Raw genomic sequence first — 20,047 nt, forward strand, 5'->3', positions numbered from 1 at the left:
TAGATGTCCCTTCCAGTGCTACATTTGTATGATTCTATGATATTACTGTACTGTCTTGAGCACTCTACAATCTTTAATCTTCTCTCTAACACCTCTCTAGAAGGCAAGGAAATGCTATTATCCCAATTTGACAAACAAGGAACTGAGGCAGACACTACGGGCAAAATTTTTTAAAAGCACTTAGGCTCTGAAGCAATTTGTAAGAATCCCTCCGAGTTTTGTTTTGAAAATGGCTCCACTCACAGAATCCTGTATAAAAATCACTAAACCCAGGTTTCACACGTGCCAGAGTACATATTTAACTCCTACACCATTCCTCTTTGTATTAAAGGCAACCTTTCTTTTACCATTGTGTATCAGCAAACCTGTGCTAAAATTGAAGGTGCGTACTCATTAATAAAAGCCCAGCACAGCCTATTTGGTTTCTAACCTACTGTAGAATACAGCTATTTTGGTGAAAAAAAAGGTGCGTGGGGAGGGGGAGACCTAGAAAACGTAAGCCTTATAGCATTGTATTTGTCAGAGTAATCCTCTTAATTTTCATATGCTAGAAACAAGCAACAACATTCTTATTATTGTCAGATTAGTCATAGCAACTGTACAAAATAAGAGGACTTGTAAGTAAATGAACTGAATTAAATATATACAACTACATTGGAAAAGCAATCTTTATGGAATTACAGGGAAAAAAATGCAGAATTCTTACCAATAACACAAGTGACTCTGTAGAGCAAAAAGGTACTCATTGAAACTTTCTATTGGCTTTTCCTGTAGAACGTAGTCAATACGACGTCCTCCATTTAGCATCCCAACCTTTATTAAGAAATCCTCATCCTTTGAAAGATCTGGACTTTCAGCAATCTTTTCAGCTAAAATTGATAGTTTGAACATTTAACTCAGTCATAAGCTCTACAATTCATACGGCTTTAGTTGATGACTCAACAGATGTCACCATTTTCTACATTAGTTTTTGGAAGACAGTAGTAGCCTCGATTCAGCTGTGTTACACTGAAATAAAAAAAGTCCTCCACTATTCTCTGTGTGGCTTAAAATGAAACTGAGACCCACATTTGTATGACAAATTTAAATAATAGTGCAACCATGAAGCAGTCACTACAAGATATTGGGGGAAAAAAAACACTAGTAACCATGTCTCACTAGCCATTCTCAGGATTTCACCATCATGAAGCAGAGTGGTTAATAACCATAAAAGTGAATTGTGTCATTGATTCTGCAGCAGTGATCACCATCCATAATGGATCATGTGAGACTAAGGAAGTGTTTACTCATTCTATCTAAAAGTAATAAAGCACACAATGGTAAATAATACCTGTCAGAAAAGTGATAGAAGACAGGAATCAAGCCTCCAAGAGATTATCGTTTGCAGAAGGCAAGATGTATTACTTAAACCAGTGCTCATTTCAGTTTCTCCACATCCACTCTGACTCTTGTCTTATTACTCAGCTTGGCCTTTCTAAGGAAGCGGGGCTTAATTAAAAAGCAGAAATCCTGCAGATGTTACATAATCGTTTACTCATTTTTCTTACAGAAGAGTGAAGGCAAGACATTTGCTCTTGACATCAAACTCAATTGTAAGATCACCCGAATCAAAGCCTCCTTTGAAGTAGATGATGTTGATACAATATCAATTACAAAGAGTAACATTATGAATCCGAAAAAGCAAGTTTTCCCAGACAAGATCAAACTGTAATTAACTAAATGCTAACCTTTATAATAATCATTCAAGCTTTGCTGTTTCCACAAATCTGTAATTAGCATACTAAGAAAATATCTATGAAACATCAACATACCTTCTACCACTTGTTTTTCTTCTTCCTCTTTAATTTGATTAGCTACCTTCTCCAATTCTGCTTGGAGCTGAGTTGAAGAGGTATGAGCACGTGCAAATTCGTTAAGAGTCTGCCAAGCACTCTTCAAAGAACTGATAAAACCCTGTTTTAGATCTGATCCCATACGAGAGAGAGAATCTTTCAATTCTAAAAAGATTGAGAAGGATTATTAGTGAAAATGTTAAGTGAACACAAACACAATAAAAAGTAAGTACTAGCCAAAGATACCAATTATTGATGCATACATGCCCAGGCCTCTCTTTTCCCCTTGTTTAAAAAAGGACATAGAACATAGTGTCTCCACAATGAAGCCAGTACTTTGATATCCATTATTATTTTCAAAAATAAATAATGGGTAACAAAAAATGAAAGCCTTCTTCCCCACAAGCAGGAGTATCACCTGTCTGCTTTTAATATTTGGATTCATAATGTGAAAAAGTTGCATCTGAAAACCAAAACTATTTTAAAAAACAACCAGTGTGTTCACAGGCAATACCCTAAACAAACTCAACAGTCAAATTGACAAGGAATCTACAACTACTCTGTGGAACATTTATCCATTATTCATCAAGTGCATGACAGACAAACCAGCTTCTTCAAGAATGAGTGTTTTACCATATTTTCTCTAATATCCATTTACTCTGGTCATTGTTTAAAAAAAAAAAAAATCCCAGTAACAGACTTGTCTATGAACTCATTTATCTTAAGAAATTATAGTTAGTAACATTTCACTTCCAAGCTCCTGATTCTGCATAACTCCCTTTTGTAGATGTCTAGTTGCATTTTGAGAACTTCTGCAACAATAGTTTTATCATTTGAACAGTGACTGCGATTCCCTTATTTTAGTATGTGAAATTTAAGTGTGCTATCTGTCTAGTGACTGGTGTGTGAGAGATTGATAATACAAAAGGCAGCACCTCTGTGGACACAATTTTAGCCTAAGCTGATTGTAAAAGCCATTTTTGAACACTGAGGCCAGGTCTATACTATATCTTAAAGTCGATCAAAGATTAGCAATTTCAGCTACAACAACTGAGAGCTGGAACTGAGGTATCTATGACTTTGTCTACAGTAGCCCTCTTCTTCAAAGGGGGCTGTAGCCAGACAGAACCCCCCCTTTTGCTCTACTCCATCTTGCCTTCCCTACGTGCTTCAGAGCACGAAAGGGTTAAAAGGATAGCCCAGCCCTGGAATGCCCGAGAGCGCAGATGGGCTTATCTTAGCCAGGTCTTTGAAGCTCTGGAGCAAAGCTAAGGACAATGGGCTAATTAACAGCCGGGCCTCAGACTGCCCTTGGCTAATTACCATCAGTTGATTTGCCAGGACACTTGTCTCAGACAGGAGGAAAATCTCCGGCCCATTAAGACACACGCCCTCTATTGTCTACCTCACAGGTGTGAACTACACCCTTGAACTCCCTGTGAGAACCAGTATCAGACAGTTTAATTCAATTAAACCAAGGAAGAAGCCTATGTGACCCAATGGGTATAAAAGAGGGGTCTGGCAGACCCCCTATTTGAGCTCCAATCATCTTTTCTGCTGGACAGGAGGGTGGGGGGTCTCCCCAGGTCCCCAGGGATGCTCAACTCCTGGAAAAAAAGGACAAAGGACTTCTTCCCAAGGGATTGAGAGGAAAACTGGCCAAGCCACGTTGGTAATGCAGGGGTAAGAATAAGACCTGTATATAAGACTGCATGCTAGCTATTTGTAATCAAAGTATAAACCTTGTAACAATTGTAACCACAAGCGCTTAACTCGCTAGGTAAACAAACAAAGCAACTTTGTAACAGTAAGAGATTAACCTGTTAGATAAATAAACAAAGTAATTGATTAAGTGGTAACCTGACTCCTCCTGTTACTGTGCAAAACTGAACACAAAACAAAGAACCTAGCTGCTTTTCAGCGGCTCTCAGCTTGGTCACTAGTGAGCTCTGCCCTGGCAGTTGAAATCTCATATTAATACAAGGGCATAGTGGCATCTCACCTGACCATTGGCTAACAGGGGCATGGTAATCAGCCTGAACAGAGAATACTAATGAAGTGCTGCGATGAATATGCAGCACCTTATTAGGCTAATTCTCCCCGCAGCAACTTCAAAGTTGCAAACTTTGTAGCACCAGCATGCCATGTAACCACAGGCACGTGAAGTACCCGCGCAACTTCGAAGTGTGCTTACTTCCAAAAAATTTGAATTTGATGGTGCGTGAAATCAAACCCCAGAGGATCAAACACGACCAGGTTGATCTACCACATAGTGTAGATGTACACTGAAAAAACACAGAATTATGAAGACAACCCTTGTGGATCAGTGCCCTTGTGCTTATGCTGTTGGAAATGGCCACTTCATCCTAACAAGATGATGTGTTCCTTGAGTGCCAAAGGAAGTCACAACTTCTTCCAGATCCCTGACAAACCTAGCTTGGGAAAAGATCCTTATACTCCTCAAACATGGACATAGTTTTTCAACGATATGTGGGAGTGGCAATGTCACAGGTACTGGGGGATCCAGTTAACTTGGCCATAACCTCTTATCCTTCTTATCCTCTGAACAGGACAATTACCTGCAACTATTAAAAATATAACTCCAATTAGTGACGTTACTAACTGCTGACACAAAGATAGGCTCAATTAAGAAAGAAATATTTTCAAAACTGAACAAAGATGGTGCGTGCTCCACTTTAGGGTCCTGTCTACACTAGCAAAAAACTTCGAAATGGCCATTTCGAAGTTTACTAATGAAATGCTGAAATACATATTCAGCACCTCATTAGCATGCGGGTGGCCGCAGCACTTCAAAATTGGCGTGGCTCATCCAGACTGGGCTCCTTTTCGAAAGGACCCCGGCTACTTTGAAGTCCCCTTATTCCTATGGGCTGACAGGAATAAGGGGACTTCAAAGTAGCCGGGGTCCTTTTGAAAAGGAGCCCCATCTGGATGAGCTGCGTGGCGGCGGGCCACATCAATTTCAAAGTGCCGCAGCTGCCCGCATGCTAATGAGACGCTGAATATGTATTTCAGCACTTCATTAGTAAACTTTGAAATGGCTATTTGCATGGCCATTTCGAAGTTTTTGGCTAGTGTAGACGTAGCCTAGATGTTTTAAAACAGCCTGATTTCAGAAAAAGTGCTAAGAATCTGCCCCTCAAAGCTTCTAAAGCAGGGCCTCCAAAGAGACAGCCAAAATCATTATTTGCTTTTGAACATCTGGACCTACAATATATCATGCATTAGAAAAAAATCACTGAATATACATATAATAAAATCTACACCTCAAAAATCATTTACCAAGATGCAGTCTTTTTCTGCCTTTGTGGTGTGGAATAAGAACTGGTTTTATGTCCAAGTCTGGAACAATCATAGGTTCTAACCTATAAGCCACTGGATCAAGCTGCAAATAAAGAGAAAGCCAGAATAACTCGATTTATTTGACATTTAATATCCAAAATCTTAGCGACATTTCAGTTAAAGAAATCTATTGACAATTAGTAAAAATACCTTGCAGATTGTCATTTTCAGTTAAAACAAATGAACTAACGTTCAGTTTAATTTCAAATCACTGCTGGTTCATTAACACAATGAGCATTTTCATTCTCTTTGGCTGCTACTACACTAGCAATTCCTTTCAAAAGGTTTTTTGAAAGAAGAGGGCTCTTCCAAAAGATCCCATGGAGCATCTATACACAAAAAACATTCTTTCGAAAGTAAACGGAAAGAATGTGGAGCTCCTTTCGAAAGCACTCTTCCACTCCCGTTCTAGGAAGAGTGCCTTCTTTCAACAGCTTCTTTTGGGGGGGCGGGGGGGGGGCAGCTCATCATGGCCCATCTTTCGAAAGAGCAGTCCTCAGGGCACCTGATGTTTTCATCCCTGGCCCATTCTTTCGAAAGAGCAGGGGCTGTGTGGACGCTCTCTTTCGAAAGAGCAAATCACTCCTTTGCTCCACTTTTTTGTGTGTAGACGTGATCTTTCAAAAGAGAGAGAGGACATGATAGCAGAGGTGAGCATTATTTTGCCCCAGCTCTTTTACATCACAAACCCAAAATGCACAAAGGATCGCTCGTCACAGAGCTAGCAAATATCAGTAAACATTCAAAACACCACAAATTCATGCAATCCACTCGTCAACCATGTTGAAGGCAATTAACTCAAGATAAAACTCATTTAATGCTGTTTCTAGTAATTCATATGCAGTAGCTAGTGTATTGGTTTGTATCATGACAAGATGGGGATGAAGAGGTCTATTGTATTTTACAGTAACTGTGAAGAGATTTCGAATCTCAATGTGAACATCAAGAGTGGATTATTATTTTGGCTCTGGAAAGCGAAGAAGGCAGGTGGCACAGTAATTGGGATAGGTATTAAGTACATGAACCGCAACCAGATACTTATTTTCTGTAGAGGTTCAGAAATAACAGAGGGTGATTGCAACCTTCAGGGGACGATAGCTTTTAAAATTACTTTGGTGTGTTCAGAAGTGTAAATTCAGGTTTTCCCACCTTCCTTTCACCTAAATTACTTGAAATCCAATTTCACAGTTGCTTCTCACTCACTGGATGGTAAATATTGAAGAATCCCTTGCAGGTAGGAAGTCTATAGTTTTCATCAATCTTCTCCACTCCTCGTACCGAGAGGAACACACCAATTGGAGAACCCAGGGCAAAGAAATTCTCTGGTTCAAAGTCCAGCACACTGTAAGCCACAGAAACCTAGCAGCACAGATTAATCAAACAAAATAAATGCAACCTCAAGAGTCAGAGAATTCACATTAAGACTGACTAAAAAGAAAAGGCTAACTCAGCACAGACCTAATTTGCTTGTTTATGTTGCACTGTGGAAGGTATATGCTGGATTATTCTGCCCATATAGTTTACTTGGAGAATCCTTACAAAAGCGCCATAAAAACAAATAGGGTATATGAGGCTAAGTCAAAATGACAGGCAATATCTCGGTGTATTTTTTTAAAAACCAAAACTTTAGATTAGCATAAGCATTCAAATTTTGAGTCTACAATGACAAAACAAAGATAACCTGTAGCCATACAGGAAAAACCCCAAATGACCATTAAACTACCTAGCAGTCCATGTGCTGGGTTTTAACATTGGAGACTTTGATTTGGGAATGGAGCTCCCCAGCCACTCTCAAAAGGGTGAAATTTTTTGTGGTGGCTTCTCCACTAAAAGCAAAACCTAACGTTAACTTCATCAGGCCCTCCCTCTCAGGAAAAACGAGAAATACATGGCTAAAATGAAATGGGATATTTTGTTTTGTATGAAAACACAGCACTATTCTCAAATATGATGTTTAAAATTAACAATCTTACCTGGCCAGTACCAACTTCAAAATACTCATAATCAATGTTCACAGAAGAAACCAAGGCACCAACAGGAAGTTTTCTCTTTGATCGTTCGTGCGAGCTTCCAGATTTTGAAATGGCACCAGAAGTCACTGCTTCTTTCGCTTTCTGTGCAGCTTCCTGGGTTTGCGCCAAGGCCGCCACCATTGCTTTTTTTTCTGCTAATGCTTTTTTCTTTTCCTATTGAAACAAAGTTACCAGAATCAGAAAAACAGTTTATTGCTATGGCAACTTCCCTCAGTCTTGATCTTGGGTTTTCAGACACACCTCATACATTGACAATTCAGATGCCAGAAGCACCTGCATGACCGCCAGAAGCACCCCCTCCCCAACCACCTTTTTTTTCTGGCATATTTTTTAATCAACCTTCCTTAAGCAATACTGTGGGAACCTGCACACAGAATTCTCAGGCACAGCTATCATGAACACTTGCAGGTAGTTAAACCAAGTATCACAGCATGAAAACTGAGAATATGTACCATGTTACCCAATGAAGCAAACACCATATTCTTTGATTCTTCTAGCTGATAAAAGTTAACACCTTTAATGACTTGACAAATGGTTATTTTATGTTAAGAACAGCGACAAGACAGATGAAAGAATTCTTCCACCCAATCACTATTCAAAACAGGTTTTGTTTATAAGGTGAAATTAGTTCAATATATGAACACGTGAGGCAGCTTTGTACATTCTCTTTTGCAGAAGGCATAGAAAGTTGAAACTATGACAATTCCAGCTTATAGTAACAGTCACAAATCTAGCTAAACCAATAAAGATCAGAAGATGCTGACTGCGTTTCCATGGCATATATTAATTGTCGTTCAGTCCAGCTCCTAGTTTAAGAGCATTGGTGCATCATCACAGCTGGCACCAATTTGAGCAAGGATAAAACTGTGAAAACTAAAATACTCTTTCACTCTCCAAGTCTGATGCGAGACATTGCAGAGATGCTGTGAAGAAGTTTTGCATTGCAAATACTGTGCTTCATTCTCTCTTTTTTTCCAGAGTACCACATTTTACCATAGTACAATAAGTTAGCAAAAGCTTTTTTCTATAAAATTCAGTTTTGCTTCTTTATTCAAAATGCCTTACACACTATCCTGGTATGTAGTCTACAGATGCATGCCAGATATAAATTGTGGGATTTACAATTAGATTTTTATGGCTAATATTCAAAAATCTTCTTTAAAAATATCTGATGACATTAACTCTTCTCCTTACTAAAAAATTAGCACATTCCCAACATGTGACAGATTTATAAATCTGCTATCATTAAAAAAAGATCATTTGTCATTTACTGGAAATTCTGCAGTGATTTCTTGCACCATTCTTTTACTCATCGTTATTGTGGAGACAGAAGGAAGCAAAGGAAAAAAAAAATCAAAAGATTCTCACAGAAGCTGACTAAAAAGAAAAAGCAAAAACATATTTTCCCCCAAAGGCTTTTAATTCATTGTTCTATATATTAGATCTTTACTTGGACAAATGAAGCATAAGTGTGTCTGGTTTGCTGAAACAGGTAGAACTGTATTTAAAAATTAAATTTGTCAGTTTCATTTACATTTAGGATTTATCTTGCCAAAAGGAAAATCCTGTAGGGTTCTATCCTGTCAGGCCTCCTGCTTAGCACCCACACATACATAATAGAGACATTTTGAGCAGTATAGCAACAAGCTTGTGGTTCACATTTTTATTTCTTAGTAACAGCAAACTTATGTTTTGAATTTCCTTGTTTTTTCTCACTCCTGAAGGAGTTAGGATTCTGCATGAAAGCTAGATGGCTTAAGATCAAACCATACAATTGATGATAGCAGGGAGACGAAAACACTTTCAAGAGCTGACACAAGCGGTGGATGCTACTTCATTGAGGGGACACCATATTTTGCCTAAACTGTTCCCTATCAAGATTTTAGAAGTGGGTCTGTCCCACGAAAGCTCACCTAGTAAACTATTTTGCTAGTCTTTAAAGTGCTACTTGACTGCTTTTTGTTTTGGAGTACCAAAGTTTTAGTCAAGTCAATGACTAACATATTTTATATTGTCACACAAGTATATGAAATACATGGCTGTCAAGCAATCAACAGAATTAATCTCAATTAACCACAGCATCAAACAATAGCTACTAGAATGCTATTTAAATATTTGTACGTTTTCTACATTTTGCTTTTTTTTAAACTAGCTGAACCAGAAGGACACTTTAACGACATCCTGCCTACTCCTCCTAAGTGCAGACAGCTTCTGAACAGAAGTACTGAAATTATTTGGGCCATTATATAACAGTAGAGAATATTATGCATTAGTAGGAAAATAAATAATGTTAAATAATGCTAATATAAATGCATAATAAAACAATGAGCATTTACCTGTTTAGCTGCCCTCTCTTTTACAAAGTTGGCAATTTTCTTTCTTGGTCCAAGAGGTATACCCATTTCTTTCAAATCATCGACTGTACACATCAGCTGAGGAAATCAGAACAAAATATAAATATAGGATTTCTTACTTATGTGACGTACAGAAAATATGATTTAAAAATTAGTTAAACTCAAATTGTGCAGATTCAGAGTTAAATAGAATTAAATGAAGATCAAGAAGAGTATAGGGTAACAATAAATGTGCATAACCAGGAGACCAAACTCCTCCAGTGAAAGTGTTATGGACTCACATAATATTTAATCTTAATATCATGTATAAAGTTTCCATTTTTAAAAAGCCATTTAGGTTAAGCTCTACAACAAAAAATGATTGTCATGTTCCCAACTGCAGCTTGAATTGTTAGTTATACCAGAGATTCCATATCGATTCTCTCCTTTTCAAACGTGTCGATATATTCTGAGACGCTAAGCATTTCCAGAGCCTTCTGTAAAGTTGGAACTTCATCCTCTTCATCAGAGCCAGAGGGCACATCCACAGAAGGAGTAATCACAGGTGCCAAGGAGTTAGTATCCTCTGTTATCTTGAGAGAAGATTGAAGAAGCACAATGAAACTGACAGGCAGAATGACAAGTTACCAGTAAATGCCAAAGAACAAATATATGCTACACCAAATTTTTAAAATATCAGCAGCATTGTGCTTTACCTCACTTTTCCTACTTGCTCAATGCTATGGAATTTGGGACACAGCCAATGTCTAGAATGAGCCTTGTTTCTGGGTCCCCTCCCATATTCAAATCCACAAGACAGAAATGTATCCACAGATCTTTAAGTTTATAGGTGCAAGAAACCTCAAGCATACAGTACAGACTACAAAACCACAAACTGACTATTTTTACATTTCATTTTTCTAGCTATGGTGCTGCACTAAACTGATAACAGTTCTGACAGTTTGAGAAACATCTCAAAAAAAAAAAAATCACCGGAGCAAATCCATTTCAAAATTCAGATACACAAGTAATACCTGCTTGTCATGAACACCCACATCATTCACAAGCCCATTAGCAGCAGTGGGATGTCCAGAGTTCCCTGATGAAGTCAAGTCTTTCTGGTTGGATAATATGTCAAATAAAATTAAGGCACCTGCAGATATAAAGTAAATTGTTCTGAGAATATATTTTGGTTTTCTTGACCCAGAATCTTAACAAATAGGACTTTTTAGTGATGGCAGAGGCTGAAAGCAGGATGGTAGAAGGTTCACTTAAGTAATTTTACAAAAAAATTTAAAAAAATATGATCTCACAAGGATGTGAGAATTCTTAATGTAGAGAAATTGCATAAAGCTGGTTTACTTGAACAGCAATTACAATAGCTAACATCACCTTCACTTCAACAGCAATTACAGTAGCGCGCCAAACAAACACAATTTCGATCTACGTGCTATTTGAATTAACTTGATTCAAAATTGTGAGTGGCGGGGAGCACTGGTCAGTTTCCTGGCTCTCGGGAGTGGTAGGCAGCCGGGAACCAGGTAGCAGCCTGGCTGCTGGCTCCCTTCCACTTGTGGAGCCAAGAAACTGACCAGCTCCAGATTTAAATAGCTGAACTCATGAAATCTATGATTTTTAAAATTTTATGTCCACAAAACTGACCAAAATAGAATTTGAATTTGGTAGGGTCCGAAGTATTATGCCTCTTAAGACTGCAGTATTATGAACTGACTATACTGACATATTGCATTAGGAGCCAGTAACACTCTAGAAAACCACTGCATCCTAACACGTTAGCCTTCCCCTCGCTTAACTACAGGTTACATTTTCCTCTATCTAGGAATGCTATTTTGTCACAGAAAGTAAACAGATATTAGTAGATTACCTAAACTGTGCCCAGCAACAGAGACTCCTCCTTTGAAGTCTGGGTTGCGACTCATGAAAAGTGCATGTAAGCGGTTCATCTCCATGCCTACTTTATGTACAATGGTCTGACAGTAGGTTGGGCTGTTGTAAAACAGTATATCAAGCAAGGTCTCATTGGTGAAGTGGCGCAGACGTCCGATGCTTGGCAAAGTGATTTTTTTAATATTCCTGGTAGATGGAGAACAATTATTTTAGAAGAGTTTTGCAATTTCATTCTTCCACAATTGTGAAGCTTTAATCATCTGGCAATCAATTCAAGTGCCATAACCACTGCAGTCACGTTCTCTACAATCCTCAAACCAATATGAATCTTTCTGGTCTCATATATTAGTGTTAACACAGTCTCTTTAATTACCAGTGTACTTATTTTTGTGTTAAGAACTAAAAAGTGTCTCAATCTTTGTTCTGTTAAGGTTTTAGGGGAACTTATATTTGCTTTGCCCTGTTGCCAAGGGCATGGGGATCTCAGAAAAGACTGTGGCCTAGTCGATTCCACCTTTTCATTCTGGTGGAGTATCAGCAATGTTTCCCCTAATTTTTTTCATCCATGAGCAGAAGAAATTTTGCTGCGTTAACTAACAAACATGTAGATATGCATCACCAGTACAAACATAGGTTGTTCACTGTAAGCACTATGGGTGCTCTGCTAATCAGCTGGGCAGCATTTAAATCCCTCCTGGGTCCCAAAGCACTCAGCCAACAAGGAACATTGAGAATCAGAAGTGACGGATGAGCACTTGGTGGTCGATTTATTGTATTTATGGTAGAGGCAATAAATCGACCCCTCATTGGATCAATCGCTGTCTGTCAATTCAGTGGGTAGTATAGACATAGCCTGTGTACAAAAAAAGATTAAATGCAGTATACCCCTTTGACAGCCCACACCTGAAAGAAAGGAGAGTGAATACAGCAAACAAGGAGAGAAGAGATGATAAGAATAGGATTACAAAGAGGGCAGCTACAAAAGAGATACAAGCAGTGACAAGAGGGCAGGTTATTATGTGAATAGATAACACACACACACTCTCTCTCTCTCTCCCTCCCTCCCTCTCATATATTGGACGTAGCTGTACAAAAGATGAGTGACATACCCACCAGGTAAATTACCATATTTATGCATTATCTTTCCTCCTATTAATGATCACATAGGCAATCTGTTAGTTGTCATAAGAGATGTAACAAGGAAAATGTCAGGAAAATATTTAATCTATTTTTAATGATCTTTTGAAGAAGTTTAGCATGTGAATATGAGGGAAATGAGCACCATGTGATCCTCCAGCTTCTAATACCCAGTGTTAAAAAACTTAACTAAATCACGACAGAAGAATCATTCTATTGTTATCAGAACATGTTTATCTACCTTTCCTTTTTCATTCATTTTCCTTAAATTTATGAAGTATTGTATTATGGAATTTGTGTGACAGAAACTGCTCACAGTGGTAATGTAAGGTATACAGACCTGTCTACACCCGTTGCATCTCCATGTAGAGAGCTATGCCAGTGAACTGGTAGGAATTCGACTCTGCTCACTTTACGTTCATCTGAAGTCCTCTTAAAATGAGTCTGCAACAGTTTCAGAGACACACTCCTAAAATCATCAACTTGGCAAAGGAAGAGGGAAAGAAACAGAAATTGGATATTAATGTGAACCCAATGAACATCTGTCTATCAGCATGATTTCAGATGTGTTACTGAACTATACACCAAACATATTTAAAGTCATCTTTGCCCAGTTAAACAATTAAAAAATATTCCTTAGAACATTTTGCAAAAAATACTTTAAGTAACACTCAGGAAACAGTTAAATATCTACTTCAAAGTTCTATTTGGTGTATCCCCAAATAAAGCCTTATTTAGTTTCATGATCAAACCAAAAAAACCTCCACAAGAATATATCTGATAAGAATATATATGAAATACAAATTAGGCAAAAATTTTACCTTAAATGTTTAAGTTGTTTCAATCATTACAGAGGAAATCAAATTTGAATTTAGTATTGAGGGATTAATGGCAATAACAAAAATAATCAATTACCATTTTTAGTGGAAAAACAAGACTTTTCTCATTTTGGTTTCTCTCTCAAAATAAGAACATATTTGTTGTTCTTAAATTAGCATATTGCTCAAATGATATTTCAAACACTGTCTATACCACATTAAAGATTCGATTATTGAAAACGATAACCCCATCTGAAATCATCATCATCAACTGTGGGCTCAGCGCCCGTTGGTGTCCGATGTACCTCTCACTATTTCCTTCCATCTTTCCCTGTCCAGTGCGGAGTGGCTTAGTTTCTGTAGACTAGCTCTGCACCAATCTACTATATCATCTATCCATTGTCTGTGGGGTCTGCCCCTCCTATTTGAACCGTCCATTATGCCAAATACCAGGGTCTTGATTTTTCGTTTGTTGTTCATTCTCCAAACATGCTCAAATAGTTGTAGTTTCCGTTTTATGACCTTCTGCAGCAGGTTCTCTTTTGGCTGCATCTTTCTTTATAATTCCTCATTGGTGACCTTCTGCATCCATCCTATTCTCAGAATCTGTCTATAACAACTCTTTTTGAACTCCAACATTCTTCTCTTCGAATCTTTCGTTATCACCCATGTCTCACATCCATACAAAATGCTGCTGAATACACACAGTTTCAAGACGCTCAGCTTCGTTCTTAAGCTAATTGCTTTGCTTTTCCAGATCTTATCCATCGCCTTCAAACTCACTCTTGCTTTCATTATTCTAGTCATTATTTCCTTCTTACAGTATAGATCATGTTATGTTGCTCCCCAGATACGTGAACTTCTCTACATATTCTAGTTCAATACCAGACACTGATCCTCCTTCCTATTTCCTTATCTCTAAATACTATTGTTTTTTTTTAATCGATGTTCATAATCAGTCGGTACTGCTTCCCTTCTTTCTTTAACACCTGCACCGTTTTCACTAGCTTCGCATCTTCCTCAATGATAACTATATCATCCTCAAACCTCAAGTTGTTAATTTTTTAAACTGAAACACTTAAATATTGAGTCTGTTTTGGTATGGCTATAGTCTGAAGAAGTGGGGCTGTCCCATGAAAGCTCACCTAATAAATTATTTTGTTCGCCTTTAAAGTGCTACTTTACTGCTTTTTTGTTTTAAACATAAAGCTATGATTGAAGACTTACCACATTCAACAATGCTTCTAAACCGTAAGTCACACACAGGACCAATGCCATGAACCATGAACACTAAGTGGTCTATCTGGGACATCTCTCCTATAAAAAGCAAAAGGACAAGTAGTATTTGTACCTGATTATTCTCACAGTAATTCAGTTTGGTCATATATAACAAGCGTGTAGAGAGGTTTAGTAATAATGTGGTTCAGGGTACAATTACACCTAGTTTTTTTTTTTAAATGAGAAAATCCTTTTCTTGCCACCCAATTTTACTTTACTTACAATTTTACTTTACTTTTCCTTTAAGTGAATTTTCCTGTCTTTGTTATTTGCGATAATGCCTGTGTCATTCCACATGCAAGAGTGTGTGGAATTATAGTGTGTGTACGTGTACACATACACACACTGTAATTCCACACACTCTTGCATGTGGAATGACACAGGCATTATCGCAAATAATATTATAAATACATGCATTCCTCAGACCATGCCCATCTACGTAAGTGTAATGCAAGTTCAAAGAAGTGCAGTCTTGAAAGCGATTCAAGCTCCTCAAACTGATGACCCTGTTTGGTCTTTTGTTCACATGTGAAGGAAAAGCCATTGTTCCAACCAAAGCAATCTAAGATTTATAAAATTAGCACAACACTACCATCAGTTAGATTATTATACCCTCACACTGTCGACATATATCAGCAGACAAGTAAGTACTGTTAACTTTTTAAAATAGGATGCAGTAACCTAAAAATCTCTGAGACAGATTTAGGAAGCTGATTTAACTGTGAAAATGGAAAAAAAAATTGTGGGCATGGAGCAACTAACTGACTCTTTCAAAATCAAACAGTGTTCTCCAAAAGCATACAATGATGGTTGCACTGGTAACACTTTCCTCTTGGTTGTAGGAATGACACTTTCCAGGGGACACTGCCTGCTTGACAAATACATTGGGGGAAGTGAAAAACTGTTGTGCAAAGGTTTGATCATCTGATTTACAAACAACAGGCAGAAAAGACGGACTTAGTGGGATTCTCCTACTGCAATCAGCAAGTGCCCTAAGTCACTTACCATCAGGAATATCATCGTGATCATCATCAACACCACGCTTTACCACCCTGGGCCTTGTCTGACCATCTTGAGTGGTGCCCCATTCATCTGGTATTGCAGAAGGCTGGAACTGAACTATAACCTGAAAAGAAATATATTGTCTAACTTTGACAAGGAAAAGTCATCATCTAGTCTGTTTACCTGAAAATTTTGACCTTGGAATCTATGAAGCTCCTGTTTTTTAATACACCTTCTTATTCACTAGCTGTATCTCTTGTGACAGACTCCAAAACATTTTCTGCTCTTAGCTATTCCTATGCTTTACTGGGTGAGCAACTAGCCAACTAAACTAAACTAAGCTAAAACAAGCCTTATGTAATTGTTATTGTTATTGGTCTGAGGAAAGTAACTAGGCAAAATAACTAAGCTGTCATTGTTAACTGGGAGAAGTTGGCCTGTCCATTTCAGATTCACAATCTGATTGATTCCCCCACCTAGCAACAATTCCCTAGAGGCCTTTCATACTTCTTCGTGCCCACACTTTATTCATAGGTCAAATATTTTATTTTCAGGAGACAGATCACTCACTACAATTACAGTAGATCTGTCTCAAAGTAATATTATGATGCACTTTTTCACATGGGGCAAACAACCTTCAGTCAGTTCAGAAACTTCAGATAGTACAGACCACAGCCATCTATCTCCCCGCTCACCTGAATTTTCAGCAAAAAGCATGTTACATCTGCACTCCACAACCTGTGCAGGGTTGATGCAATTTAAGGTATATGTTTTAAACCAGACAGCCTATAAATGATTTGAGTTCTGCCTACCAGGAGTGTTTACCAGTGAAACATGTATCTTATTGTTATAAAAGATATGCCCCAGGATATTAGAGAGACAAGATAGGTGAGATAATATCTTTTACTGGACCAACTCTTGCTGGTGAGAGAAAAGCTTTCAAGTTCACACAAGATTTTTATTCTACCTCATATTATGCAGGAGTCCAAAGTAAATAACCATAGTGGTCTAGCCCTAAAAATCTATTACACATTACTTAGCATGATACCACAATAGCCAACGTCAGGAGCTGACAACTCATTTAGCCAATAGGGATATGCTGGCAGGTATTCACAGCAAAAGGCCTTTGTCTTTAAAAGCTGTCCCACGTCCCCAGGGACCTAACATCCAAGTGTATTGGCTTTGTGGTTACATTGCAAAATCTCTCAGGTTGAAGAAGAGAGGATGATTTTTATTTCTGACAGGCTGTTTGAGTAAGAAAAGCTTATCAACATTTTTAATGCATGTGTAACCAAAGCAATGGATGACTGCATTTTTAAAACCCACATAAGGCTAAGTTTGCATTCAAGTTATGCTTTAGATTTGTAGAAAAAAAATACACTCACCTTCATGCTATGTTGAAAAAGAACTACAAACCAGACAGTTAGGCCTTACCTTAGGATTATGCATAACAATTGTTTCTCCATTTGGAAATTCAAGACGCCGGTGCCACTGATTTGTAGTTACAGCTTTTTTATACTCTGCCTGCAACAGACAAGTTACATAAAACCAGTACGTCTTTTTAAACTCACTACATGCAACATGCCAAATTAAAAGTTAGAGCTTGTCTACATGATGCACATTAAGGGCACTCCAGCTAGGGTGTATATTCTCATATGCACAAGTGTCACACAAGAATAGTTCTACATAAACCCTAATGGCAATTTTTAAAGCTCTCTATTGCAAGGTGATGCAACTGTGATTTGAACAGCTCTATATCAATGTGCACTATGAAACATTCAGTGCATGAACACTACCAGAATTTACAACCCAGCTGATTTCCACTTACACAGAATTTCTCTATTATTGGTTTATGGAATGGTCCCGGTCCCTGAGACCCCCGACACATCTGAAGGCAGCAGAAAGCCTGCCTCCGATATCAGAAAGATTCAGAAACACAATGCACCAGAGTCACAATCTTGCGGAGTATGTTAGGACACAACTTGCATTATTTTATTTACAGCAGGCAAAAATCATAGGGATATTCAACACTCTAATGTGACTCAACATATAACATGAAACTGCAAAAATACATTTTAAACTAAAAGCACAAGGGGAAAAAGTGAATCTAAAAGCATCTTAAAAAACTTTACTTTGTGCTTCAGATTTAGCCTCTTTCTTAAATACAAGTTCAACTAGGAATGTAAAAGCTCTACTAGAAGAGAGGTAATAGCTCAGAATTGTTAAGGTAAGTTCTTAGCTATGTTTGCTCAAAAGTAATACTGACCTCTAGCTTCTCACTGAAATCCTCAGTGTATGGAATAAATCTGCTGTCTTTGTCTCCCTTATAAAACCACGTACAGCGTCTGACTTCAGATGGCTCTTCTTCCCAATAAACAGCCTTTCGTAGTCTGTCATACAGGTAAACATCATAGCGCCCTCCATCAGTACTCAAAACCACGCTCTCAGGATCTGGTTGGACTAGAATACAAAATTCATGCTTTGTCACAACAGTATTGTCTGCTTTCCTTTTAAAACTGTGCTACTGATTAGCATCCTGACAGACATTAAGGTTTAAAAAAAGTAAATCTATGCTGTTTTAAACTCTGTTTAAAACCTCTGCCTTTATTTCTCTGCTGACAATTTATGTTCTTTTTCCACACTTTTGAAAATGTTCTCACTCCTTCATCTACGAGTGACAACTTGGAGATAGTTAATTTTTTTTTTGTTGAACAAAGGATGTTAATGAAAACACTTGTGGGGGAAGACTTGTTCGGACATTACTGTGGTATAGCACTCTTCCCAGCTACTCTACTTTGTTCCATTATGAAATTCAATAGGCTAAGAGCAGAGTAAAACATGCTGCTATTCTGATCCATGAAGTGAAGTGCCTCAAACACAAGGTCCCTAGTCAGTCTCAGATGCCTGCTAGTATCTGCATGAAGTGAGTAGAGTTTGTAAAAAAAGGACAGCACCACAAAAACCAGGTGGACAGAACAGGAAAATGAAAACATGCCACAAAAGGAAGGAGGGAAAACAGAAGAAGGAATAATATGAAAAGTTGAAGACATCAAAACAACGATGAACAGAAAAGTTCTTTAATCAACAGTTAAGTAGTTGCTAAGACTTTCTCTATATGTTGTTTGCTGTATAACAAAACTAATTCTGTATCCACTTCTCAGACTAAATGACCTTTCTGACTTCAACGCTGCTACTCCATCTTAATTTATATCTCCACATAAATAGCATAGAAACATCTAAATGTCCATTCTTCCATTAGCAAAGATGTTGATATCTTAGCTTTTAGAGGATAAGTAAACCCATTTTAAATCACACCCTTCCTAGCACTGTTACTTAATAATTAAAAGGCACTTAGTGCCAACAGAATGTTTTGCCACATTTCCCATTATAAATTTGTTTTTAATCAGATGCCTGAAATTAAGTTCTTACAAACTTGAACTACTTCTTACCTTCAGTTACCGACAAAAACAAAGAGAAATGCTTGTCAAGGCAGACAGAGTTAATAGTGAGGCCAACCATTTCTTTTGTGAAAGACCAGTACCTCTGCTCTATCATCTTCAACCCCAAAAACTGACAATTTACTCAATCACAAAAATGGAGATTTAAGGCAGAACTAAGAATAAATATTGGGCATACAATGAAAGAAATGCAGCACAGCAGGTTTGTTATTTACTTACTAGACATGTACAACTCAATAGTAATGATGCCAAGCAGCGGACATCCAGCTTAGTAAACCTCTGGATTAGCAAAAAAGATTAGTTCAATTTTATCATTTCAATAGTAAATCAACACCCAACATTCTCACATAATTTCTTCTTTTATTTCTTCATAAATGAGCAACAGGACTCTAGTACCCTCAAATTCAAAGGCAGTCAACCATAGTCTAAGAATGAAATGTAAAGACCATTTCATTACTTACCTGAATTATAAACTTCCTCTAATTTTACAGAATCCAGAATGCTGAATGGCATCCATATCTGTTTGTGTTCTACCTCCTTGCAGTAAAACCAGTGGGGGTGAATTGGTTCATATTGGTTCTGAAGCAAAACAGGTGGCGCCTGCACCAGTGGACCTGCAGGTCTGGAGGCTTGCAGTGGTTGTGATGGTGAAGGTATTGCTGGCTGTGAATGGGGAAACTGAAAATACATGAGCCTTATTACATATGATCCAAATAGCTCAAACTATGACTACCGTGTATAATTTGTGTCTCATTTGGAGATTATTCACATTCCTAATCACCAGCATTCCCTCTAATTTTTCCCATCTATGGGCAGAATTAATTTCGTTATGTGCACCACAGTGTGCACAGATGTGCTCTACCAACAGAAACACATGCTGTCCAC

The 20,047-nt window shown here is 37.9% G+C and overlaps 1 protein-coding gene across 1 annotated transcript in view; it reads right to left on the bottom strand.

Moving 5' to 3' along the window:
* Positions 1-20,047, bottom strand: part of SEC23IP (SEC23 interacting protein) — a 41,329-nt gene that overhangs the window by 13,493 nt on the left and 7,789 nt on the right. The window contains exons 3-17 of the mRNA XM_075000532.1: positions 19,624-19,840; positions 17,971-18,164; positions 17,139-17,228; positions 15,708-15,828; positions 14,652-14,741; positions 12,947-13,088; positions 11,447-11,655; positions 10,596-10,714; positions 9,984-10,154; positions 9,565-9,660; positions 7,169-7,381; positions 6,399-6,554; positions 5,136-5,238; positions 1,812-1,997; positions 707-869 (exon numbers count right to left, since the gene is read on the bottom strand). Coding sequence (XP_074856633.1) covers positions 707-869; positions 1,812-1,997; positions 5,136-5,238; positions 6,399-6,554; positions 7,169-7,381; positions 9,565-9,660; positions 9,984-10,154; positions 10,596-10,714; positions 11,447-11,655; positions 12,947-13,088; positions 14,652-14,741; positions 15,708-15,828; positions 17,139-17,228; positions 17,971-18,164; positions 19,624-19,840 — 2,270 coding nt within the window. The remainder of the gene's footprint in view (positions 1-706; positions 870-1,811; positions 1,998-5,135; positions 5,239-6,398; positions 6,555-7,168; positions 7,382-9,564; positions 9,661-9,983; positions 10,155-10,595; positions 10,715-11,446; positions 11,656-12,946; positions 13,089-14,651; positions 14,742-15,707; positions 15,829-17,138; positions 17,229-17,970; positions 18,165-19,623; positions 19,841-20,047) is intronic.

Source organism: Carettochelys insculpta, chromosome 7 (assembly GCF_033958435.1).
Source record: "Carettochelys insculpta isolate YL-2023 chromosome 7, ASM3395843v1, whole genome shotgun sequence".
Lineage (NCBI taxonomy): Eukaryota > Metazoa > Chordata > Testudines > Carettochelyidae > Carettochelys > Carettochelys insculpta.